The sequence below is a fragment of the Drosophila rhopaloa genome, unplaced genomic scaffold (genome assembly GCF_018152115.1).
Source record: "Drosophila rhopaloa isolate 14029-0021.01 unplaced genomic scaffold, ASM1815211v1 contig_178, whole genome shotgun sequence".
Classification (NCBI taxonomy): Eukaryota; Metazoa; Arthropoda; class Insecta; order Diptera; family Drosophilidae; genus Drosophila; species Drosophila rhopaloa.
Window position 1 is genome coordinate 7,800,743 of NW_025335059.1, and position 25,345 is coordinate 7,826,087.

Consider the following 25,345-nt stretch of genomic DNA (forward strand, 5'->3'; position numbering starts at 1 on the left):
CAGTTGAATAAAATAATGTTTGCTTATTAAAGGAAAATGTTAAATATCTTGACACACTTTTTATCTTTTGAGCCAAAAATCAGTAAAATGATCAAAGTTTCCTGAACTTGGTTTAAAAAAGCAGAGGAAAATCCGATGTTAAACTTTAATTAAACATTAATAAAATGATAAAAAATAACAAGCATGTGTTTGCTTTTCATTATCAGTTAATTAATTAAATTAAATCAAGCCGAAACTCTTTAAATGTTGATGTTAGTATTAAATTAAATTTAGCCAACCGTGTAGGTTAAGTGCATACGTCCGCCATATACCCTACAAAAACCACCATTTTGCTTCAGCATCACGATAGGAAGCGAATGGAAAAAAGGCAGCGCGGACAACGGGTGGCCACAACAATTGCAACAACAGCAGCAGAAGCAAAAGCAGCAGCAGAACCAGCAGCAGCGACATTGTTTTAATGCATTTGGAGCAACAGCAGCAGCAGAAACAGCAAAAAGGAGCCTGGGGATGCGGGCGCAGGTCGGCGGCTCTGTCCGGATCCCGCGACGATGGCCTGATGGCAATGGCCATGGCGTATACGCACTGTATGCCACATTACGTATACGCCGCGCACTACTTGCAACCCGGATCGCCAGCGGCATTGCCGCACTTCTGCTGGTACGCTGATGACCCCGAGGAGTCCTTTACTGTGAACGTCACGTAATATCGTTTATTGCTGTCCAACTTTTCCGCGGGCAGTGAAATTAGCTGTTTGTTCTTGCCGTGCGACAATTCCAGCGCCACCTTATGGTTGCAGCGGCTGCCGCTCGCACTTCCGCCCGTACCGCCCATACCGCCCGTCCGTCCGCTGGAGGCGCGACCGCTGGTCAGGATTTTGGGTAGGAAAAAGCTGCTGACACTGCCGGTCTTCTTGTACGGTCCAAAGCCGAACTTTGGCATCGTATGGTGATTTATCATGGGAACTGCAATGCAAAGAACGGTTGACACACATTAGATTAATGATTGGCCAGATGATCGCAGCGCTCTCCAACGAATTTCCAACGACCTGACAGGTGTCCTGCAGAAGGGACACTCAGCTAAAATGCATGGGTAAAAACTGCGGTGGGGAACAACTAATAAGGAAATGGGGGAGTCGTTTTTGGCTGCCGGATTAAGAGCCATTTCGACTGGGATTACTTGCTACTTTCAGCAAAATAACTGTGAATAAACAAGGGCAAGTGGATGGGAGCGCACAAATGAATGCGTTTTTAATTTGGCATAAGCCGGACGCATCCTTTTGAGGCGCCAGCACCATCCACATTGCCAGCAGAGAAATAGCCGAGTGAAGATGTAATAAAAGTGGAAAGCCAGAAAGCCGGGTCGAGAACATTTTTAATTTGCCCCGCGCTGAATAAACTGCTCGTAATTAGGATTTATATTTTTATGCCCTCCAGCTGCCGAGCAGATGCTTTGAATTCGAATGTCCGCCGAGTCCGCCTTGTCCGCTCCGTCCCACGCTTGACCCACTGCCGGCGAAAGTGTTGCCAACCCGTGGCCAACCCATTTGATCCTTTGGCCAGGCCGAATCCTGTCTGGTGCCATTTTTCACGCTTGCACGGAGCCGCTTAAAGCCCTCTAGCAATCAGAGCAGCAAGGCTCTGTACACAGAAAAAATGTTTTAAAAAATATAAAACTTTCTTATTTTTACAATCTGTTAATTCTATCCTTTTTTGGCAAGTTTGAAAATAAGCCGATTATATGGAACCAATTTATGATACAAATCATTGATGACTTCCTTTATATATTCGTAAAATCTAGGTTACAACTCAAACCAGTTTTTGTTTAGCCCGCATTGATAACTAATCCTCAATCTTTTATGTGAAATTTTGGTTTTTTTTTTTAAAAATTGGTAATTAAAAGAAAAATAAGCTGTTTTTTAACGCAATCTAAACCTTTTTTAAATTTGAATAAAATTTGTATGTCAAAATATTTAATTCCCCTTTTAATTTTTGGCCAAATAAGAAGATAATTCCTAATTTCAGTCCATAAATAGATATTCTCTGAAAGGAATAGCCTTCATATAAAAATTTTGGTGCTTTACCATTTTTTTGTTTGTTGAATTAAAGATTATAGATAAATCTTACAAAAAAATATTAAAAAAACGAACACTCATATTCTAATTAAAAAAAAATGTAATCCTTATCCGAGAGTGCCTACATATAGTATTTTAACTTGTTTTTAAACATTTGTTTCTAAGATACTTCTGTGGGACTCCTCCAGAAAACAATTGTTTTCCGTGTACTTGTTAAATGGATTACTTACTGTAAGCGGCGCAGGGGATCCCCGTGTAGGCATGGGCAGCATGAAGGCAGCGGTGCGTCTTGGTGGTGCACTGCAGCGCCTTCTCGTAGGCATTGTAATCCGGGCTGAGTCGCCGCTCCGCCTGAAAGAAGTGAAATGATTGGATGAGCCTGCCGGATGCGGCGGCACTTAATCTTCACCCACCTCCTCGTACACCTCGTTGATGTTCTGGAAGTTATTGGTGCCCGGACGCTGGAGTCCCTTCAGCGTTTCGTAGAGGAAGAGCTCGAAGTTCTTGAACGTGAACTCGCTGAAGTTGTAGCGCCTCAGCCGCGTTCCCGTTTCGCCGCCCAAAAGGACACAGGACTTGTGGTAGTCGTCCACGGCCCGTTTAACCAGCACCGCCTCGTTCAACTTACTGGAGCGAATCTGCAGTGACTTGAGCTCCAGTAGATGCTGGAAGATCTTGCGCTCCATGTAATATCTGCGAACGGAGAAAATTGGAAGCCATAAACAAAGGCCAGAGAAAAGCGCAGTCTGAGCTCTTTGTGCCCACTCCCCATTGTCCCCATCAGCTCCAGAATAAGAATCAGAATCAGATTCAGTTTGCCAGGGCCTTGCAAAATAAATGTTAGCAAATGTACGTAAATTGTCATTTTGATATTTCGCGAGTCAAACAAAGGCAGTGCCGCCTGCTGGGCTGCTGACAAAGGACCCTCTTCTGCTTACCAGCTCTCCAGATTTTCAGCTCGAGCGCAATAAAAGGCATCGTATTATTAAAATTTCAAAAATACTAAAGTGCGTACGCGGAAAAAATTCTATTAATAATTGAGAACAGGGCGGAGGAGTGAGCATAACCGAAGCGAGTCAAATTAAAGCCGCCAACGGCGCCATAAAATGTTATTAGAAATTTTATTAAAAATTAGGCAAACAGCGCTTTAAGGGGATATATGTATGTACGACCTTTTGGGGTCCCCTCGAAAGTTGCTTCCCTTAACTCGGCTGCGGGCCAGCGACTCTTCTAAATCAACTGACGTCCAAGCCTTTTTGCTTTCCGCCGGAGAAGCGCATTCACCGAAAAAAAACTAAGCAAATTTGTCGAGGGCACTTGGTGCGCAAAAAGCTGGCTGCTGAGCGGCGTTTTCGAAAATTGTTTACCCAAAGCCAGCATTGAGGAAAGGAGACCGCTTGACACAGCTCGCCACTTGGCTGCGCAGCGCGAAATTATGCAAAACAATTTGACTTTGAAACAAAAGTTCATTGCTCGTGGGATGGATGGATTGAGGGATGGATGGCTGGCTGGCGGACTGGGTGACCAGCTAGAGAGGCAGGTAATAAATAGGTAAGAATGCTTGTGAGCCAAAAGCTGCGTAATAAATTGGCCAAGGGCCGCCAAGGAATCCCGCAGCGCGACTTCAAAGCGGTCGTCCGTCGTTCTTCCGCTTATTTTGCTACCACAGTCGCCGCCCCGCCAGTGGTCATCTTCACCGTCGTCCTTTATCATCATGGTCCTCCTTATCGTGGCCATCATGGTGCCACCATCATCCCACCATCATCCCACCATCGTCATCGTCATCGCCATCGTCATCACTTGTTTGCCGAAGCGCTTTTCAATTTTACGCCTCGCTTTTGGCTCCGTTCGGTTGCGCCTGAGTTCTTTGCAAGTCTTTCGCTTTGTGCAAATACTTTTTGCAATACTGTCCTTGGCATATTTTTTTGCCAGCCACCCACCCAGTTTTGTGCTACTGCCGCTGCTACTGATTTCCGTTTCCGCCTAGTACAACTTTCATTTCATTTTCTTGTGCGCGTTGATTTTGTGTGGCACATTTTTCCACTGCCACCGCTTGCAGCAACTGTCCCACCGACCGAACGACCCACTGACTGACAGCCACCCAGCACCACCCATCTCTTCCTGTTTGCGACACAAATGTGACAGGCAAAAAGTGCACGCAGCGGCAAAGTGGATGAAGTGGAAAACCCGCCGGCGGCAAAGTCAGCACCAGCGTAGGCGCAGCTCTCACTTTTCCCAGGCGCTGACAACGCGACAACAAAATGCAAAGAAATTAAGCGCTGCACAAGTTGCAACAACGACTAGTCCCGCCCGCCGGCAATTTGTGCCACAAAAGCGCTGCCAGAACCTTTTGCCAAGTGTTAATGGTTGGGCCAGAAACAACCGTAGAATGGAGTCCTGAAAGACGTGGCCTGCATACCTGAAAATATATATGGTATATGTACCAACTGTTTCACAATGCGCAAATCGATGGCCGCCAAAAGTGTTGACAAAGTCGCACCACCGGAATTCCCGAAAAGTCTGCGGATCCCAGAAAACTTTTCCGCTTCATTTTTCATTACGGCTATATTTCTGAGCCCATGCTTCAAAGTTGGCCAAGTGGTTGGCTGGCTGGCTGACTGGCTGGTAAATCCGAGAGAAGCAAAATGGAAGAAAGTGGTTGGCCAAGGATTAAGCCAGTTGCTACAAGTTTAATGAATTTTCTGATAGAACTACTACGGGGCCATCAGTATCAGGATTTTAAAGTCGGTCAACAAATATGCCTAATTCCGTCACGCCCTCCACAAAAATCAGGCCCAAGGACAACAGATAAATTTCGGGTCGGGCTGGGGCCGAAAAACGAAATCCAAATATTTAACAACGTCAATTACGTGAGCGCACATTATAAATCCCAAATCTCACCTGTGCTGCTGGGACACACAAACTCGCACACAACGCCGGTAAGTTATTTGTTTAATTTATGCGTCAGATAAAATTTTAATCTCTTCGGAGCCAAAACGAGGAAACAAAATAAAGTTGCCGCCCGGGTCCGTGTGAGAGTATGCGAATGCAAAAATAAAATGAAAAATACGAAATAAAATAAAGTCTCTATTTACACACTTTTCATGGTATTTTCCTGGTCGAACTCCCACCACTTCTCAGCGTATTCGACTGGGAGCTATGGATTCACTTTTTACTTTTTACTTTTTTCTTTACTTCGCCACCGAGCCCGTAGTATATTCTATTTGGATTTTCGCCCCCACCGATGCCCAACGTATATTCTTCGGGAATTAATTGACTCTCACCCTGCCGACTTGTTGAGGAACTTGTTCGGAAAGTTGCTGAGCAAGACACTTGTTTGACTTTCGGTTTTGCGTACATTGCGTATACGCCGCGTATTTGTCGAAACCTTAACATGGCGCAGACTTGCCTCTGGTTTCGCGCTACTTTTCCAATTCCCGGCCTGCTCCGGCTTATGCAAACAACAGAGTTAAATATTTTCATTAGTCAAGTGGAAAGAATTATTTATGAAATGCGCTCGCCGGCCGGATTTCGCTTCTGTTTTCGTTCCGTTATTGTTTTGTTTTGTTTTTCTTTCTCGGTGAATGCTTGCAAATTTATTCATGGGCTACAAGGCAGATTAGCAAAATTAATAAAAGTCAGCTTACGCTTTTTAATTAAGTTTTGCGGCCCGGCTTATGCAAATACCAAAAATAAATACAATTGACTCTAAAGTTTGAAGCAACAGCTTTCAGCATCGATCCGCGACACCAGCAAAGAATGACAAAATTAAATTAGGGCCACACGAGATTCCATTGCTAGTGTGAGCTTTTGGAGGCCAATTTCCGGGAAAATCCCCGAGCACAAAAGGATTTCCGCAACAAGCCGGCAAAACGAAGAGCGAACACAAATGGTAATCGTCCTTGCCTTTGAGGACCTCTAAGAATGCTCTCGCTAATCTGCACTAATTCCATTTACAATTAGCATTAGCGAGTTGTAAACGGAGCCAAAGACTTTGCTTTGCTTCCATTGCGACTGCCGGGTTGCGGCTAATTTTCATATTTTGTTTCAAGTTTCTGCATAAACAAAACATCGCACCGCAGGTGGGCATCCTTTCCCCACCTTTCACAACTTTCACCACCGCTTTCTCCGCAGTGCCCGATTCTGTGCAGCTAATTAAAATGCGCAACTCTTTGCCGGAAATGAGCATTTCGGCTAATGACAAGCGAGGTTTGGCAACGGACGAGATTTGGGCCATTCGAGGGCACTCGAATAAATCAGCCAGGATATTAGGGCAGTGCCAACGGGCAGGAATTGGACTTGACCTAATTATGATTTACGATTTAGCTGGCCCAGAAACACATTTACTTGCGGGTAATTAACAGGAAAAATAAGGTGTAGAAAAAGAACTGTATTTAGCACTTGTCACCAATAAATGTGTCACTAGCACCACTTCCACCTGTTCTGCTCTCAGTTAAGCCATTGGGCTTAACGTTTCATAGTTCATGCTCAAGTACATGGAAAATGAACATTAATGCCGCGTTTATTGCCTTTAACCGCATTATAATAACTTTAAAGCGCTCGTTTTATGGCGAACGGAAGCCGGGCAATTTATTTGCTGACCAGCGCAACAATGGAGCAATGGCTGCCCTACCGAAAAAAAAAGCCAAGAAAAGAAATGAGAAATGCCGACCAGGCTATTAAATCCCTGGCTAAATTAACTTTAAGGCGGCAGGCTGAGCGTCCTGCCTCGTCCTGTTTGATTACATTAAGAGGCCGCCGCGGCCGCAACTGCGAGGCTGAAGTGCGCGCGTGATATAATGCGAGCCGGGCAGTGGGACATTCAAGTTGATTAAAATCAAGCATCAAGTAAATAAATCTACGGCCGAAAAGGCAGCATCGCCGGCGCCACTAACTGCCTGGAGATTAATTTAAATGAATGAATCTCGCCATCAACTCTCCGGGGCTCGAACTCCCCGCAATCGCGGACAATCTGTCCCGCTCCCTAGTGCACAGGGGAAAAATCGAAATTGGAGTTCATATTTATTAAGGGAGCCAATTTGCGTTTCCATTTTATAAATCTTCAGGAAAGACATCTTCCAAAAATATCTAAAATGTCAAAAGTGACACATGCCTCAAGGAAACTAAAGATGTACCTCATTTTTAAAAAGGATATTAATATAACGAGTTCACTTCAAATGCAGCCAACGGGCCTTTTCAAAAAAAGACAGCTTGGCCAAAAACCAACTAAAAGTACAAATGGACAGCATATTTCGTTGTCATTGTTAATCTATAATATGAGAATATTACCCCAAGCCTTTTTATAATTGATAATAATATTATTAACAAAATTTAACACTTTTTAACCAGAAGATGAACAAAAAAATTTTCCAATTTGGTGTTTAAGAGATAACCAATTATATTTGTCTTAAAGTGTGTCCTCTTTTTAAATGTGTACATTTTCATATTATTATTAGTTTCAATTATAATAAGGCTTGTTGTAATATTCTTCAAATTCAAGTTTTTTTATAAGTAATTCAAAAGAAAAAATCTGTCTGTAAGTGGTACGAATTGTTGGCAATAATTTAAATACCAAATTGTATCATTTAGCTGTCAACCAAAGGCTTTTATAAAGACAAATACTTTTAAGTCCTCCCAAAATATCCTTTTGTGTACTCACCTCCTGATGTTGCGCTGAATGGAGCGTGTGACGGCGCCCATTTCGCAGGCGCCCTTGTCGCCGGGCTTGCGGTTTTCCAGCCGGCTGCTGCACGAACGCCCGTCTAAAGTGGCGTAGATGGGCCGCCGCGGCATGTGGGCGGTGTGGGCGGACCGCAGAGTGGGTATCTTGCTGCGCTCCGCCCGTGGACTCGGCTCGAAGCCCGAGTCCTGATCCTTGGTGGTGGCCAAAGCCGCCATGTTGCCGCCATCGCGTGAGTCCTGAGAGTTTTTCCAATTACTGCGCGTTTTGTTGCCGCTGCGCACGCGCTTTTTGAGGCGTCGTTTCCTTCCATTGCCCATGCCCTCGGATGTGTCGTCTGCAATAGATCCGCCTGCTGCTCCGACAGCTGCCATTCCACCTGCTCCTGCCCCAGAACCACCCACTCCATGTCGATTTCCGCTGGTGAGAAAACGACGCAGGGCACTATCATGCTCCGGATCGATGCCATCTCTGTCATCATCATCATACTCGTCATCGTACTCCTCGTATTCATACTCCATCTTCTCCAGCTCTGCGGCACTGGGCAACTGGACCGCAGGACCGCCTTCGTTTACCACCTGAAAGACTTGATTACCGGCCTCATAGTCAACTTTCCGGGCTGGTCTTTTTCCGTTTTCATCCAGCGAGTCGTCGCTCTTCAGCACTTGGAAGCTCGATTTCCGCTCGGTGGCTGGCTCATCGGAAGCTGATGCGGGGCCATTTGGATTTGGGCTCGGAACTGGGTCATCGTCCGCCGAATCGGAGGGCAGGAGTGTGAAGGAGCGCCTCGTCTCCTGCTCCCTTTGCGGTGGCTCCGGCTGGGGCGTGGGTGTGGGTGTGGGCGTTTGGGCAGTGGGAGGGCGTGGCTTTGGTGCTGCGGTCGTCGGTTTTTTCGGCTCTGCGGCGGGCGGGGCGGTGGGTGGGGGAGTGGGTGTGGGATTGGTATCGGGTTTCGGCTTGGCTTCAGCCTGCTCCATTTGCTCGGCTTTTTTGCCAGCAGATACTGACTCTGAAGCCGCAGATTCAACCCCTTCGGCCGTGTTGGCATTTGGCTGTGGTTTTTCTGCGGCAGTCGGTGGCTTAGCGGCCTCCTCTTTAGGCGCTGGTGGGGGCGTGGCAGGCACAGAGGGTGGTTTTGGGGATTCCCTAACCTCGTCTTCAGCCTTTTCTACAGGTGCTTCAGTATCTTTAGCCAGCTCCTTCTCCACTGGCCTCTCCTCACTGGAACTCTTGGACTCGCTGCTCAATGCAGTGGCTGCTATCTTGATCACCTGCTCCACTTCCTTGGACACCAATTGAGTTTCCTCCTCGCTCAGTTGCAGTTTGACTTCCGGTTCCTCCGGTGTCATGTTATTTTCCTTCTCTTCTGCAGGCGGTAATTCCTCTGAAGATTTCGATGTCTGCTGTTCCTCCGCATCGTGATGGACATCCACCTGGGTCACCACTGACTTGGCCGCTTCCTGTTCTTCATCGGTTAACTCCACGGCGTGAGACTCCTCCACCAGTAGGCTGTCCATTTGGCCGGACTTCTCGCTCTTGGCGCTTTGGTTTGGTGACTTGATGAAGGTGCCATCTTTAGTGGGTGGCGTTTGATGCCTACTGGCGGATGGAGGTCGCTCCTTAGCATTGGCTTGCTCCTGGGGATGACCAGGTTTAGCATCCCCATTTACTGTCAGGGGTTTCCTCACAGCCTTATCCGGCGATGAGTGGGCCGTGTAGTTCTCCTCCTCCGCGTCGCTATCTTCTCGGTTTTTTGACTTCCTGGAGGAAGTGGAACGTTTGCGCGAAACCACCCGATCCTTCTGCCGCTTGTGATAGCAGCAATTCTCGCACGAGTCCTCGTCATCCTCCTCCTCCCACTCGCTGGAACTGGCGTACCGCTCACGGGATTTGTGCCTTCTGATCTCGATGTTGCTCTTGGAGCGGCAAATCTCACTGCAGCGCTCGTGCTTGGACTCGCCACAACTGCTGGTGCGTCTCCTCAACTGCCTCCTTTTGTGGCGCCGGCAGACATGCTTCAATCGCTGCTCCTTACGATAAGTTTGCTCCGAGCAGCTGCAGTCCGCAACGGGATCGTCGGCCTTGCCGTTCCCATTGCCATTATCCGAATCGGATCGTTTTAGATACACCACATACTTCTTGGAGCTGCGTAGGTCGTGCAGTTCCTCCTTCTCCACATATTTTAGAGGCCTCACTAAATCAGCGGCATTGGTCTCGTGGAAGGGATTCCCCGCCCGCCTGCTCGACAATCGCACTTTGTTGGCCGGCTGACCTCCGTTGGCCTGAAGGAACTTGGCCGTGGAACGATGACCACGCTGCAAGGCTCCATCTAATGGGGTTAGGACCAGGCCCCTCGAATTCCGATACACGGCATTCACATCAGCTCCGTAGTCCAGCAACAACTTACACATATCCGTGTAATCATTGGCTGCCGCAATGTGCAGCAGACTGCGTCCATCATTGCTGGTGGTGTTCACCTGCTTGGGCCTTTGATTGAGGAGCCACTCGACGAGTTCCCTCCTCCCGGAGGCGGCGGCCTCGTGGAGCGGCAGATCACCCTTGGCATTGCGCAACCAGAGGTTTGCTCCCCGCTCCTTCAGTAGCTTCAAGGTCTCGAACTGACCCTTGGAGCAACCGCAGTGGGCTGGTGTGCGACCCTTGCGATCCTGGCGATTGGGATCTGCCTCCAAGTCTAGCAATCTGGCTGTGGCATCGGCATGGCCCAAAGTCACGGCATAGTGAAGAGCCGTACAGCCATTGGAGTCGATGAGATCCGTGGGGGCACCACAAAGTCCTATCAGGGTGTCTATGCATTCGGTGTGACCACGAGAACCAGCACAGTGTAAGGCAGTGAGGCCATCTCTGAAAGGAGTAAAGGATATAGATCGGACATAGTTAAAAGAGATGGGCTATTCAACCCACTTATCTGATGACTCCACCCTGGCACCCGCTTTAACCAGGGCAATCACTGCCTTGGCCGATCCCGCTGAAGCGGCCCACAACAGCGGTTGCCGTCCATCCTTGTCCTGCACATCGACACTGCTCTGGGGATGGGACAGCAGGATGCCCAGGATCTCCAGGGAGAGCCTCGAACTGGAGCTGGAACTGGCCTGCTGCTTGCTGTCGTGACTGGCGCCACACATTTGGGCGGCATAGTGCAGCGGAGTGCCTCCATTGGCGTCCGGCTTGGCCACACTTGCTCCTGCTGCCAGGACCGCTCGCAAGGACTCTACCTCACCGCATACTGAAAAATAAAAGGTTAAATAATTAAATGAAGAATTGACAAGCATAAATCGAAAATGTTAGGCAGTTCTTATTTATAATGCTTTGTTTATCCAAAAGCTTTATTGTTTAAATTAAATATCGTTACTTTTTATTCGTTTACTGTTGAACACTTTCATTAATTAAAATTTCGCATAAACACAAACAAGCTATTTCTTTTAAATGGCCTGAAAAATAATTATGGCCTTGAATAAACAGTTGAATTATTATTTGTAAAATTAATTAATGCAGTTTTATATTCACTTAGTTTAATGCAAACATAAATATTGTCTAAGTTAATTGTGCCTTTCTGTTAGGCAAACACAATTATTGACCCAACAAAAAAAAGGTATTAACCGATTCATTTTTAGAAAAAACAAGAGAGAACGCTATAGTCGAGTGCCTCGACTATTAGATACCCGTTACTCAGTTAAACAACTTTAGATTTTGCATTAACATAATGTGAACTAGGGTGACCACAGGAAAAAAGGACAAAAAGTTAAAATTATCAATTTGAATTCGGCGATCTCTTAGAGCTGGCAGCTTTACAGCACGAGCATCAGCACCAGCGCTGCTTTAGCGCAGGCAGCTTTTGTCCTGCACCAGCATACACACATACGCCATTGTTTGACTCAGACCTCCAATTTGCCTAACTTGATTTGATTTGCATAGTTCTTGGGCTATAGTTCGGTATTGACAAATGAAAACCATCGCAATTTCCTTTAATAGAAATCCTTATCGAGAATTAAACGTCATCCGTTAGATGGCGCTATTGTATTTTCATAATAGCATCAAAACTGTGGCCACAGCTTGTGGCTTGTGGGCGTTAGAGGGGGCGTGGCACCATTTTGAAACAAACTGCGTAGGAACTCCTAAAATCTACATGCAAAATGCCAATCTTCTAGCTTTTATAGTTTCCGAGATCTCAGCGTTCATACGGACAGACGGACAGACGGACAGACAGACGGACAGACGGACAGACGGACATGGCTAGATCGACTCGGCTAGTGATCCTGAACAAGAATATATTTACTTTATAGGGTCGGACACGCTTCCTTCTACCTGTTACATACTTTTGCACGAATACAATATACCCTTTTACTCTACGAGTAACGGGTATAAACAGGATTGCACTCACCGGTGGCCCAGTGCACCACCGAGTGGCCCTCGTTGTCCACCGCATTCACGTCGGCCTTGTTCGCCAGCAGCAGGTTGACCATGGCCAGGTTGCCCTGGATGACGGCCAGGTGGAGCGGGGTGAAGCCATCCTCGTCCGCCGACTCCAGCAGCTCGGGGGCTGCGATCGCGATGCTGGCGGCCGCCACGAGGTCCTTGCTCTGCTCCACGTCCTGCGCGGCACAGTAGTGCAGCGCGTTGCGATGGCTTCGGTCCCGCTGCCGCAGCAATTGGGGCTGGAAAACAAAACCAAAATATGAAATAATAATAAAGTATCTGGTTGGTTGTGGTGGGGTCAGGAAATTAATTACTTCGCCCGCCGGAAAATTAAGGGCTGGCAATGGCGTTTGCACCTGCTGAGATGAGGCCGCAGCCGATTAATAAACTAATTAAAACGCCATTTGCATATCGCATATTGCATGTTGCAACAATTTGCGCCACATACCCGCCCACTGCCGCCGGGCTGCGTTTGATGGATCGCGTAATTTTCACGGTCCCCAGCTTAATTGCCAGCAAATATTTCGGTTAAATATATATCGTGTATATATCGTGTGTAGTGCTGTTTATTTAACCGGACAAGTTGCTGTTGGTGGTTGGTCGATTGGTTGTCAGCCGGCCTTTTTTCAGTGCAGGTGTGTCGAGTGGCTCATTGGCGGGGCGAAAGCAATTACTTTTTCCAAACGCATCACACCTCGGGCTGCCCATTAAGTGCGTCAAAAAAATGCAAAACACTCCGACCGGCCAATTAATAATTTAACATATTCACGCGTTAATCATGCTGAAATGATTGCCGTCGAAAAGCAAAAATATAACCTTTTGTGGACCGCTGTTGGTCAGTAACTAAAGCAACACCAGCAAAGGTAAACAAACGGAAAGCGTCGCCTGGAAAGTGCAAGTGTCGGGGGTGACCAGAGGGAAGGGGAGGGTGGCGGGCGAGGTCCTGCAAAGGGTTGGAAGTTGGTAACCGTCGTCCTGGGCAACGTGGTGAGTTGCCAAGGCAGGTGTGGTGGCTCACCAGATTATCGTTAGCATTTTTGGCGCGCAAAACAACATCAAACTCCAGCGGCGAGGCGAACATGCTCATTCAGGCGGCCAGGACTCGAAGCCCTCTCCCCCCCTTTTTTGCCAAGCCAAGGATTGGAAGGAGCGACGAGCGTGGAGCGTGTCAAAACATGTCAAGTGCACAAAAAATACTGTCGCCGCCGCCGAAAAGTATGCTAAAACTTTACCCCGCTGCTGCCAGGAATTCGCAATGCGACGACAGCGACGCCGACAGCGACGCCGACAGCGACGCCGACAGCGACGCCGACAGCGACGCCGACAGCGATGCCGACAGCGAGCAGCGACGTCGGCAGCAGCACGCAAATGTAAAAGTGAAAGTGAAAACGTTGGCAAATCGTCGGCCAACAGGGCGGATGATGGTTGTGGGGCGGAGAGTTTTCCGTTGGGCGCCCATGGGCGCCGCTTATTAGGCTTCGCAACTAACTTTTCTTGCGGCATAGTTTGTGCTAATTTCTCGCTGCCCCCCCCGCACCTCTTTGCCTTTCTGTCCAGTCACTCAGAAAAAAATTAGGTTTCCTCTTAGCTTGACAATAAATTAAAGTCCCTTAAGTATTCTTTAAACTTTGGTATGCTTTTTTGGTGAACTGTTACAAAAGTACCCGAACTTCTAAGAAAAAAGCCCATTTTTTGGTTAGAAATTGAATTGCTTAAAATTGAAATTGAATTGCTGTTAAGGACACATAATGCCCTAGTCAATCGATCCTTATCACATTGCTGCTAATAACAAAATAGAACTTAGGTAAATTTTGTTAAGCATTTTACGACCAGATTTTATAACAAGTTTAAAGAAGTGGGCGACTTCGTGTTTTTTTCCATTTCTTGCAGTATTATTTAGTTATGTTTGCCGAAAATCAGGATTCTAAAAAATGTTTAGCAACAAAACATGCGTTCCTTATACACAATTAAGAAATTTGCTTAAGATTATGGAATTCCTTGCTTATTGAACTAAACTAGTTTTTCATTCTTATTTCTTTCTAAGGCCTAAGAAAATCCTACTAAATCTTTGAAACCAAATATGTAGTTTTCATTAATCGCTGGGATTGTTATAAAATGTTATTTCCTGTGCATATGGTGTTTATCTTGTCAGTATGACTGAGTGATTGACTGTGTTGCTTTTCTAACCAACATTCAATTTTTACAAACATTTCGGGCACGCTGCTTTTCTATTTATATCGCGAGCGGGCAATCGCGTGACTGTCGTAAAACTGTCGTGAGACGAGTGGAGGCCACCTCTCACCTGTCCGTCCCCCCCTTCCCCCGTAAGTGCCATGGAAGTGCTCAATTTATTGCACATTTAAGTATGAGTCAAACAAGAGTTCGATAGCTATAGAAAGTAAGCCGAAACTCTTGTGGCAAGAACAACAAACAGAGAGCGTGCAAAGTAAACTTTGACTATTGGGCATTTGCGTGTTGCATGGGCGCACTCAAAGGGGATGCTTTGAGCCAAAGGATTCATAGAATTTCGTGTGCCCAACAGGTTACAATTTGAAAAAACAGAAAAGTTAATTCTTTCAAAGTTGAATATTTAATGTTTCACTTAATTCACAGCATGCACTGAAATATGGTGCAGATTTTTTCTGAGTTATCCAATGGGATTTCCATATTTCTTTGTTGATTGAATCGAATTTGAGCTGCGGCTTCGTTTCCCTTTTGTTTGCCAAAAAACTTTGCAGCGAGGGGAAAATGTTTACAATGAATGATTTTTATTTGCTGCTTCCGTTATCTTTGGCCAGCTTTTTCTGCTGGCCCGGGCTTGTCTGAGTTGCTGTTTGTTTCTTACGCTGCCGTCCGGATTATGAATAATTCAAATAAACTGAAATGATACCTAAAAACTTTGACAGCCCATCCTCCCTTTCTGCTGGACGGTCACAATGGAGAGAAAAAGAACTCCAGGATGGGCCAGTGTTGCTCTGGCTGCTTTGTTATTATTATTATGATGGTTGGTGTGATTGTTGCCGTATTCTTTTGCTCCGCAATCATGATCATCGTCATCCACCCACTGGCCGCTTCTGTTGGTGTCATGCAAATTTGCATTCAGCTTTCTACATTCACCCGACACAAAATGAAATGCGATAATCAAATACGACCAACAACAATGCGCTCAAAAGGCAGCACCAGCTGGCCCCTCCAAACCCCCCTCTCCCCGACGAGATAAAACTTTGGCACTGCCAGTTAGCCAGTCCAACGGAGAACACCACTGCGATTGCCATCGCCATTCGAGTTCCTGTTTATGCCATTTTAATAGTTCTTTAAACAAATAAAACGTGCCTAGACCACATAAAAATGGGTTCACCAGAACAGAAAGAAGATCATGAGTTTCATAGGTAGTTGACGGGAATGGAAAATAACGTAATAGACTAGCAGCCTACGCGAAATTTAACCCAATAACATATATACTAGATATATGATAGATAGGTATTTTTCGCCTGTTTTGTTCAATTGTATAATAGACAATTCAATATAGCATTTCACATTGTCAGAAACTAGTTATCAACATTTTTCTATACAATACCCAAAAATATTTATATTTCCTACTTAAATACTAAAAGTAAATATCAATCAATGTATGTCTATATTTATTTATGATTTTTAATTCAATAAAATTTTCTAATCTTTATTTACATATTTTTATCATATTACCATTTTATTACGATAGTTCCAGCTACTGAAAGTTTTTCAGTCAAGGGGAGAGGTCTATATAAAATTAAAAAAATTATTTGTTCATAATGAGGAAAACACTCCACGAGTTGTGGCTATAAATGATGAAAAACTCGTAAGCTAGTCCATCTGAGTTTGGTTATCTCACTTTTAGTTTCGCCGGATTAATGGCAAATGAGCTAAAAAAACAACACAAAAGGTAAGCATTAAAAAGCAAGAGTCAGGATTTATGGCAGCTGTCCGGGAAAAGGCAGCCGAGCAACAGTTAGGCTTGGTAAGGACATAAAATTTCGCATTTTACGATTGCTCATCTCGGTGCAGGCAACTCATCCTTTGGCCACCCTTAGTCGGAGTACGTATGCACGTGTTATGGCTGCTGCTGCTGCCTTTAAGAGCTTCCGGGAATGCCGAAAAGACAACTAAACTTAAAACTTCCTTTGGGTTTTTTGCACCCACCAGGCATACAAGGCTTTGGGGGGTAAACAGATTTATATGTGCCAACAGTGCGTCTGAATGTGGGCTTGAAGAGACAGAGGAAAACAATTTGCGTAACTCTCGAAAACAGATATAAAGATATCAAATATTCGACCACTTCCCTTGTGTCCGACGACTTCCTCCTGCACGGCATTTGCATAACTGAAGCGACAACTGTCGTCGTCAAAGGAAGGGCTCCAGGACCCACAGGATCTGCTTGAAATCAGAGCCTCAAACGGAGTGTGCAAGTGGTCAGAAGTCGCGCTGTGGCCGGGCTTATTATTCATATATCGTAGGCCATTAGCATAACAATGAGATGGAAGCTGGTCGCAGAAGTCATAGGATGTTCTACTCCACTCCTTTGATACACGAGCATGTAGGCGTGCATGACGCATACGCCGTGTGGCAGCCGCAGCCTGCCAAGTAAGGGGTTTACGGCCAGGAAGTGCGTACAAATATAAATAAAGCATAAATAATAATGAAAGACGACGCAGCCGCCACAACAATAACAGCAAGCTGGGAGCCACACAGTTACATGATAATGCATAAAAAATAAAATACATGCATGGCCTGAAAGCCATGAAAGAGCACAAATGGCAACTGGCAACTGGGATCTGGGTTCTGAGGAGCTGGGTGGTAAAATTGTGGGTCCGGAGAGGAGCCGAGAATTCGACTTAACGCTTCGTTTGGCAGCACATCCGCCATAATTATGTGCGACGCGTCGGGAGAATGGCACATTAAAAGGTTGGAGCAGCCCGAAAAACGGTAGCACAGCATGTCTTCCAGCAGGATAACCCCTGGATAACCCCGGAGTGCCCAAATACCGGAAACTCTTTTGCAGGCGCCTCGAGGTCGCCACCGCTGCGGCTTGTCTATTGGCGCTTAAGATGTCAAGTGACCACAGGGCACAGAGACCAGCCACACCGGAGAACCGCCAGCCACAGTCCCAATCAATGGCAAATTTATGCGGACAATGTCCCATTCATATGTTAATCACATTCACCCGGCCCCCAAGATGTATTTTAATTAACGCAAAGCGACAAAGTGCGCAGGTAGCGGTTGCTAGGTTTCAGGGGCGAACGCTGAAAATATTTTAGGGGGGCTTTTCACTTATTAGTTTTTAGGTTGTTTGAAGCTGAATTTCAAAAAATATATTCCAAAAATAAATTATTAATTAATTTAAAAATTATAATCGTTTCCACTAAATATTTCACCGGGTTAAGGCAACTTAAAGTTTGTTTAGACATACTCCTTAATGATTTTATGCCGATCCTATTTTTTTTAATATTAAACTAGGGTCGGAGCTATTTTAACATAAAAGATTGGACAAAATGATTTTAAAAAGTAGTATTGGATTTGGAAAAGCTAATAAGCTAAGGTTGTTGTGTTTAAACGTGTGCAAATGTCTCGTGCGACCTAATGAAAATGCACATATGTAAATATGTTATTTGTTTCTATAACTTACTGCTTACTAACAAATTGTGCATATCATACCATAAGCCTTTTACCAATTATTACATTATGGGCAAAGTACATAATAGCACAAAACCCAAAAAGTTTTCATTCTCGAAGTGAATGTTATTACTTAAGGATTCTGAAATGTTAGTGAAACCCCAGAATGAGCATGAGAATGCATTTTCCCGTCAAGATCGTTCCGAATTAAGACCATAATCGGCTTGATTTAGGAACCCTCCTGCATTTGCCACTGTTGGCTTGGATTCCAAGCCAGAGACAGCAGCAGTGGCTGTATATATAGTGGGAGTAGCAGTAGGTGTGGGCGTGGCATCGTCTCAAGGCGCCAGACGGCTCAGCAGCAACAATAATTTGCATGCTCGACAGACAAAGCTTAACTGCTGCTCAGGCAGCCGGCAGATATTCAGGATAGGGGAAAAGGATGATACTGCTCTCTAACTGTTGTTGTGGCACCTTTTATACTTCTAATTAGTGCCACGTTGGCAACTGCAGCAACAATGATGGTTGGCTGCGTGCATTGCAGTTGCCTGGAATCGGGCCCTTTGTTGCGGCATCTCCATCCAGTTCTCAGCCCCCTTCACCACCTCCCTCCACTTCCACAGCTTACCTGCTGATCCTTGAGGAAGCGTCTCACTGTGCAGCATTCTTAAGTAGTTTTGGCAATTATTTACAGCTACTTTGGCTCGGAGGCCCCTCCCCCTGCTCTTCCTCATCCGCTTCAGCCTGAACTCATCAAAAGGTTTGCCGCACGGATTATTATTATGCGATGTGCCGGGATCCGGGTTAAGGGTTCCTGGATCCAGCTTCCCGTGCTACCTGTACTCCACCCTGCGCTCTGTAGTTAAACTTTCGCATAGTTTTTATGCCGTGCAACGGATTAACAACAACGGCAAACTTTCATTTTGATCTACAAACTTTTCCGGCGGTTGGAGCAGCTCCAACCCCAGCCCCAACCTCGAATCTCCAATCTCAGGTGGTAGAATGTTTGCTAAACATCAAGAGCAATTTTCCCGCTTTAACGGCAATTCAATTCCGGGTACATGGCTCATGCATACTTTAGAGGGCCCCAGCTGAACATGGGAAATATGAGCAGTCCATGTCGCCTGCATAATTCATTGGCCAAGTTGTAAGTTGTAAGTCATGGCTCAAGTTTTGTCTAAATCGAATTAACTTGCAAAATATTTTAGAAACTCCAGCGAACTCCATTCCTACTTTTGGCTTGGGTCAATTAAAAATTATGCATAGCACAGTCCCGCATTCCGAGTAATTTCCGCAACAAAAACTTTCTGCCCTGCCAACTCTGACCCCAAAATCCCTGGCAGGATCTCCATTCCATTCCGCCCCCACCTCTCCCCCCTCGCAGGACTAACTGTGCACCGGAGCGCATTAAAATTAGTAACAAGCTATGCTCATTTGTGTCAACTTTGACTGTCATTATGCACTCAGAGCAAATATTGTTGGATGCCGAGGCAAAAGTTTTGGCCCATGCCCAGAACTCGCATGTGATTAGCCCGCCGGGCGCTTCCTTGAGCAAAAATGTTGCAGGAGGAGACAAATTCATACACGGATATCCTATGTGTGTCCCAACTCCAGTTGGCCAACTTGGTCCTGGTTCTGGTCCTGGGCAACTGGGCAACTGGGCTACTGGGCAATGGGGAAGCTGAGCAACTTCTGGCCAGGAAGTCATCTCGAAAGCCAAGCAGCAGTGAGCTTCCATTGCAAGACAAATTTCTACGATTTCAGTAATTAATTTGCCATTGCAAACTTTGGTCAGTCAGCAGAGAATCAACCTCGTCATAGTCCGTCTGCTATTTCTGGTGGTTTCTAATTAATTGGACAGCTGTCCGACTAAGCCGACGCATATGGTGATCCTGTGGCCAACTTTGGAGCTCCACCCAATTGGAAGTGGGTTTTTGTGCTCAATTAGCCAGTGACGCTCGTCGGGGCCAAACTTGTGATGATGACGACCCAAAACCTCAAACCCGCACCCTTTGCCATTAATTTAACTCGTTGGCGTTGACTTTTATTTGGACATTTGTTGGGCTTCGCAGCCTAATTAATTGTATTCGGACATGCAAAACTGTCGAAATCGCATGCAAATGTCGGGGGTCACTCTTCGGTCAAATATTTCGATCCAATCAGAGGGAAACCTTTGGCGCTGATTGCATTCCACTCGCTCCTTACCTGACTTTTTTTTCTGGCCAAACAACCGAGCGATTAATTAAAAATTCAAATGACTGGACTGAAGTTAAATAGATACCGTGAAGTAATCTGAATGTCAGCAGCAAAGGCAAATCAAATGAAATAACGATTGAACAGCCAGAGCTACTCACTCTGAATAAACGAGAGAGAAACTGGGTGAAATGCAAACTTTTCCGACGTCATTTTTAATGAATTTTCAACAAAATGTGCCAAACGTGTTGAACGATGTTGCAGCGCAGGATGGGATGAAAAAATCGCAATTAAAAGCCGTGGCCGAGCAAAAGCACCGGAAGAGGATCCGGCAGACGATTGGCGATTGCAAAAACCACCAAGTCCTTCTTTCACCATTTCGCCCAAATTGATAATAATTTGCACTGTGATTGGGCGGCAATGGCGAAAGAAAGCGAAAATCTGAAAGGAGAAAATCGCTTCGAGCGAGGGTAATTAAAAAACGCCGACCGAAGGTCAATATGTCGCAGCTAATGGAAATTGTGCAGGGCGAACACTAGATTCCCTAAGCAGCTAGGTCCTTCAATATTAAAGGTGAAAAACAAGGCGGTTTGAATAACAAATTAATTTTGAACGACAACTTTCTAGGACTCCCAGGACTAAACCAAACTCCCATTCGTTTTCCCTTAGGTCCACAATACCCTGTGAAAAAGGCTAAGAACGGGGCATATGCGTTATCCGACTATGCTATAATTCTCCAAATTGTGCGATGGGCAACTATACAGATTGTACTTTCATTTGTATTTGCCCTCTAAAAAATATGTACACATTCCAACAGATCAACTGATACATTTTTCTATAATACAAATAATAATGTGGTTGCAGAGGGGATCAGTTTTAAAATGGAAAGTTGAAGACACTGGTTTTAATATCTTATACAAAGTCAAGGTCAATTTGTCAAGATTCCAAATTATTAATCAATTATTGAACCAATATAAAAAAGGTAATCAACCTCAGACAAATGCACTTGGTCTACAGAATTATGCATAGTCTTTTGAACTTAACATACGTTAAAACATCACCAAAATAATTATTAAAATTTTGCAGTTACAAAGGGCATCAACTTCGTTTAGTACTCCCTCACAAAGTTGTCGGCTTGTTTTGTTATTATATTATTTGCAACAAACAAAAGCATCTCTTGCGGCTCTTGCTTGGCTAAAATCAACTTCTGCAGCTGACTTTTGAGCGAAAACTTTTGCTTAAAGCTGTAAAAGCGAAAAGGGGCCGTTGGTTAGCAGGAAGAGTCGGAGGCGGGGCAGTGGCCAAGGAGCAAGTACGAAGGAGCAGAGCGCGGCATCGCCACAAATCTTAAGTGAAAATAAATAATTCACACCTGCAGCAATCTGAGGGATGGCAGCCAGTGGTACACACACACTAAGATAGACACACAATTACCAACTTGCGGTGTAAAACTTCAGTTTCAAACTCACGGCTAAATTGCGGTTTAAAGTTGATGGCAGGAGCAGGAGCTATTGCAGATAACAATAGCAACAACTGACCTCGACGCGGAGGTGGCACAATTACGCCATTAACATTAACTAAAGGCGGGTGAACAGAGATTCAGCGAATTCACAACAGGCAGCAACAATGCCAGGAGCCAAAAAGTTTTATTTTCTAAGAAATTAAGACTTAATTGGTAAAAACAGCAGCAACAACAAAGACAGCGCCAGCAGACAATAAAGACGAGAGCTCGAGATATTGAGGGGTGGCTGGAAAAACCAACATCAATGAAAAGTTTAAGCAAAACAATAGCAGGCGAGTAAACAACGTCGATGAATGTTGCTTGAGTGCTCTCAAAAAGCCGAGAAGCAAGCAGCGTTCGAGTATGAGTGTATACAAAAGCCAATGTCCCTGTATATATATCTGTATATATATATATATATATATATATTAAATGTGTGTATAAGAAGCTTTGGCCCCAGCAGAGTAGAGCTCTGCAATAGTTGTTACTCATACGCCATGTTGAACACAGCAATAAATCGGTAACACAGAAAACCAATAAAGAGAGCAAGTCATATAGTTCCAAGGGGTCCTCCAGACTATAAGCGCAATTAAAATATATCCACAAAAATATTGAAGTGCTAGACAAACAGCAACAAAGGCGACAAAGCCAAGCGGAGCTGTTTAATTATTGTACGACAAAAAAAAAATACTAACTGCTGGCCAGAGAAGACGGCAAATTGAAGACATTAAAACTTTTAATAGCTTAGGCGGCCTTATCAAGGCTACAGAAGCACAGACATGCAGAGACAATACAAATTAAAATATGTCTCACAGGCACAAGATATAACAGAATAAACAACAAGAACAGCAATAAGAACGGGGCGAACAACAATATAGCCATAGCCAACATTAATAATATCAGTCAGCTCGGCTGGCGACGTAATTATACACAGATTTACTGAACTTGCCGAGAAATTACCTTGAACCGCCAGACTTGTTCTAAAAATACAAGTACGCCATTTCAAAACAGAGCCTTCGGTGAACAATTTACATAAGCAATGCACATTCACATTCACATTGCGCATACGCCTCGTTGCCCCCAAGTTGAAAACCAAATTTTTTCCGCCAGGCTCATTGCGTTGATTTTGTTTTTCAGCTGGCCAACTGAAAATGCAAAATGCGGTCATGTTGTTGCTGTTTATGAGGCTCATAAAGTACGCGACCCAAAGTAAGTAATAATCGCCGGCATTTGCCATATTTCACAGGGAAATAAACTGCTTGGGGGCGGTTTAGGGGATGCTTCGGCCAAGGTCAGGCAACAGAAATGTCATTTAGCAATTACATAACTGGGTAAACTGGCAGCACGGGGTGGTCCCATCTAAGTATTTGCGCAAAAAGTCGCTGTCGAACTGTGCGCAATACTCAATGTCAGGCAATTTCACATCAAATTTGGCGTCAATATCAATTACCAGGACGAAGGCACGCCAACTGGCCGGAAATGAAGGCATTTGTCAAAGCTCACAATGGCTGGCGAATAATTGCAAAACTAGCAACATGACAATCCGATGGCAGAAGGGGAAAACGACGAACGGAAGGCTTCCGAGGACATGACCAGGCTCCTTTAGCTTCGAATGAAGGCCTTCGAAATTTATCTGCGTTCAATTAAAAACTTTTCAAATTTCAATTAAATGTGAAATTGGCATATTTAGGCGCTTGATGAACGAAAGGAGGACCAACCGACGAATGAAGGACCGGTCGAAACGGAATCAAATGATGGCCATGATGGCCAGAAAAGGACCGGCGCAAGGAAGAGTGGAAGGACCATTTAGCATTCACCATTCGCTCGGCATAACTAAGCTTGGGGGATTATTTTGTCAATTTTAAATGTCCTGCCATTTACAGCATTCAAATTCAACTCGCCTTTGTTGTGCCCCGGCCTGTTGTAGAAATGTTTATGAAGCAATTAGGGGCTCTGAACTGTGAACAATGCGCCGAAATGACTGCAACGGAAATTTAAAGACCCCCCAAACACCCGAAACCTCGGAAGGGTTTTCCGTTGACTTTAAGCATTCTGTCGGCTCATCGTGACTGCAGAAAGATTAGAATCTTGCTACGCCTTGCTTTGGGCCTGATTTGGGCCTTTGTCGTTGCCCCAAAAGATGACTGGCTTTGTTTTTTGGGGAGCCAAAGAGGCGCGGACCTGGAAGAAGTCAACTTGTCATGCTTGGCCCGCCTTGGCTTAGCCATTATCCTTGCCGGGATCTGGGGAGTCCTGTTCCATTACACACTTGCAGTTGGCTTGTTGTTAGCCCCGAACTTAGCACATGTTGCGATGCGCCAAACCAGACAGTTCTGAATGGATTCAGAGCATGCACTCAAAAAAGAAATTTGGTGCGGGTGAAAGATACCCAAGAATCGATATGTGTAGGATGTCTGAATTATGTAAAATTAAGATGGTTACGTTCCTATTACTTAAGCTTCAGTATTGAATTTTATCCACCCGTCTTAAAATTGTAATCATATACATTCCGGACACCAGAAATAACAAGCTAAACTTTTATGATCTAAACTTAAACCCAAAAAGTCTTTTGTTTAGAAATAGTTTGAAAGCAAGCTGTAATAATAATATAATAAATTTATCTATAATAATATAATATTTACATTAAAACTTTTTAGTTATACAAAGAAAATAAGTTTAAAAAAACTTAAAGCTCTAAAGTTACAACGAATATAAGTTAAAGGCTTAACGTAAAGTTTCGAAAACCAAAAGCTATGCGGGTTTGTACTTTTTACCAAGAGATTTTAGTTCATATATCGAATCTAAGGGTGAAATGGATATGTAAGTTAACTAAAAAGAAGTGCCTAATTGAAAAATGTTGAGAGATAAATAATATTACAAATTCAAAATGATTAAGTTAGCTAATGGGAAATAAATTTAAGGAGTCCCAAATAAACTTTATTTTATTTTCTTTTATAGTGTATTTACATCTTACCTTTTCGCGCATTTGGGCGAGCACTTGGACAATGTCGCCCCGCTGACAGGCATACATAAGACTGGTGCAGCCCTCGGCGAGACGCTTTTTTGCGGCGGAGGACTGTGAATGTGACACCCTGAGCTGGCCAGGATCTGGGTGTGATAGGGAGTGTGGGCGGGGATGGGGCTCTGGCCATGGAACTGGCTCTGGCTCTGTTTCTGGCACGTCCACTGCTGCTTCCGCTGCCGCATCCGTGTCCGCATCCTGGCTGCTGCCCGGCATAGCAATGACTTTGTCGGCTGGCTTCTGCCGATGATGCTGCTGCTGCTGAGGATGCTGCTTCTGCAATTCGTCGTCCTGCTGCTTGGCGCGTGTCCTTCGTGGCAGCGGACTCTCGAACTGCAACTGCTTTTTCGCGGCCTTCAGACGCGGCGGCTTGGGCGGACCCGTCACGCGCTTCACTTCCGCTTTCGGACGCTTCTGCATCCTCTAATGCGGTTAGTATCTGACCCGTTTTTTGTCCCTTTTTTCTGCCTGGCTTTGTGTTTGTGTTTGTCGTTGTCTTTGCCGCTTCTGTCGCTGGATTTTTCACTCATTTTACGCCGCTTTGATGCATTTTTTCTCGTTTAATGAATTGCTGGTTGCTGGCCCGGTTGCCTATGTATAATTAAACACTAATTTGTTTGCTCACAACTGGCTTGGTTAGGGCTTCCATGATGCGGGTCCTACTTACCGCCGATAGTTTGCGGTTGCCGTTGACAGTTTCGCTAGTTCAAAGTAAACACATTCTGTGCTCTTGAGCGGAAACGGAAGTGCGGAGTGTGGGTGTGGCGGTGTGCAATGCTTTCACTCGAACGCCTT

At 45.1% G+C, this 25,345-nt stretch overlaps 1 protein-coding gene across 2 annotated transcripts; it reads right to left on the bottom strand.

The window, feature by feature from the left end:
* Nucleotides 1-437: 437 nt before the first annotated feature.
* On the bottom strand, nucleotides 438-24,970 carry LOC108050568 (inversin). Of its 2 annotated transcripts, none has more exons than XM_044458999.1 (7): nucleotides 24,503-24,970; nucleotides 12,151-12,424; nucleotides 10,674-10,995; nucleotides 7,731-10,613; nucleotides 2,485-2,764; nucleotides 2,302-2,422; nucleotides 438-962 (listed from the first exon to the last, which is right to left on the bottom strand). In XM_044458999.1, the coding sequence occupies exons 1-7, from the start codon at nucleotides 24,968-24,970 to the stop codon at nucleotides 613-615; spliced, it is 4,698 nt and encodes a 1,565-aa protein (XP_044314934.1). In that variant the 3' UTR covers nucleotides 438-612. The 2 variants fall into 2 exon arrangements, with proteins under 2 accessions (XP_044314934.1, XP_044314935.1); XM_044459000.1 differs by lacking the exon at nucleotides 24,503-24,970 and adding an exon at nucleotides 13,204-13,266.
* Between the last annotated feature and the right edge of the window lie 375 nt (nucleotides 24,971-25,345).

What these genes read in the sequence shown, in the direction of transcription:
- LOC108050568 (XM_044458999.1), bottom strand. Translation starts at nt 24,970, where the DNA reads ATGCAGAAGCGTCCGAAAGCGGAAGTGAAGCGCGTGACGGGTCCGCCC. An exon ending in TCGCCCAAATGCGCGAAAAG is followed by an intron (nt 12,425 to 24,502) that starts GTAAGATGTAAA and finishes TTTGTTTTCCAG; the next exon opens with CCCCAATTGCTGCGGCAGCG. An exon ending in GGTGGTGCACTGGGCCACCG is followed by an intron (nt 10,996 to 12,150) that starts GTGAGTGCAATC and finishes TTTATTTTTCAG; the next exon opens with TATGCGGTGAGGTAGAGTCC.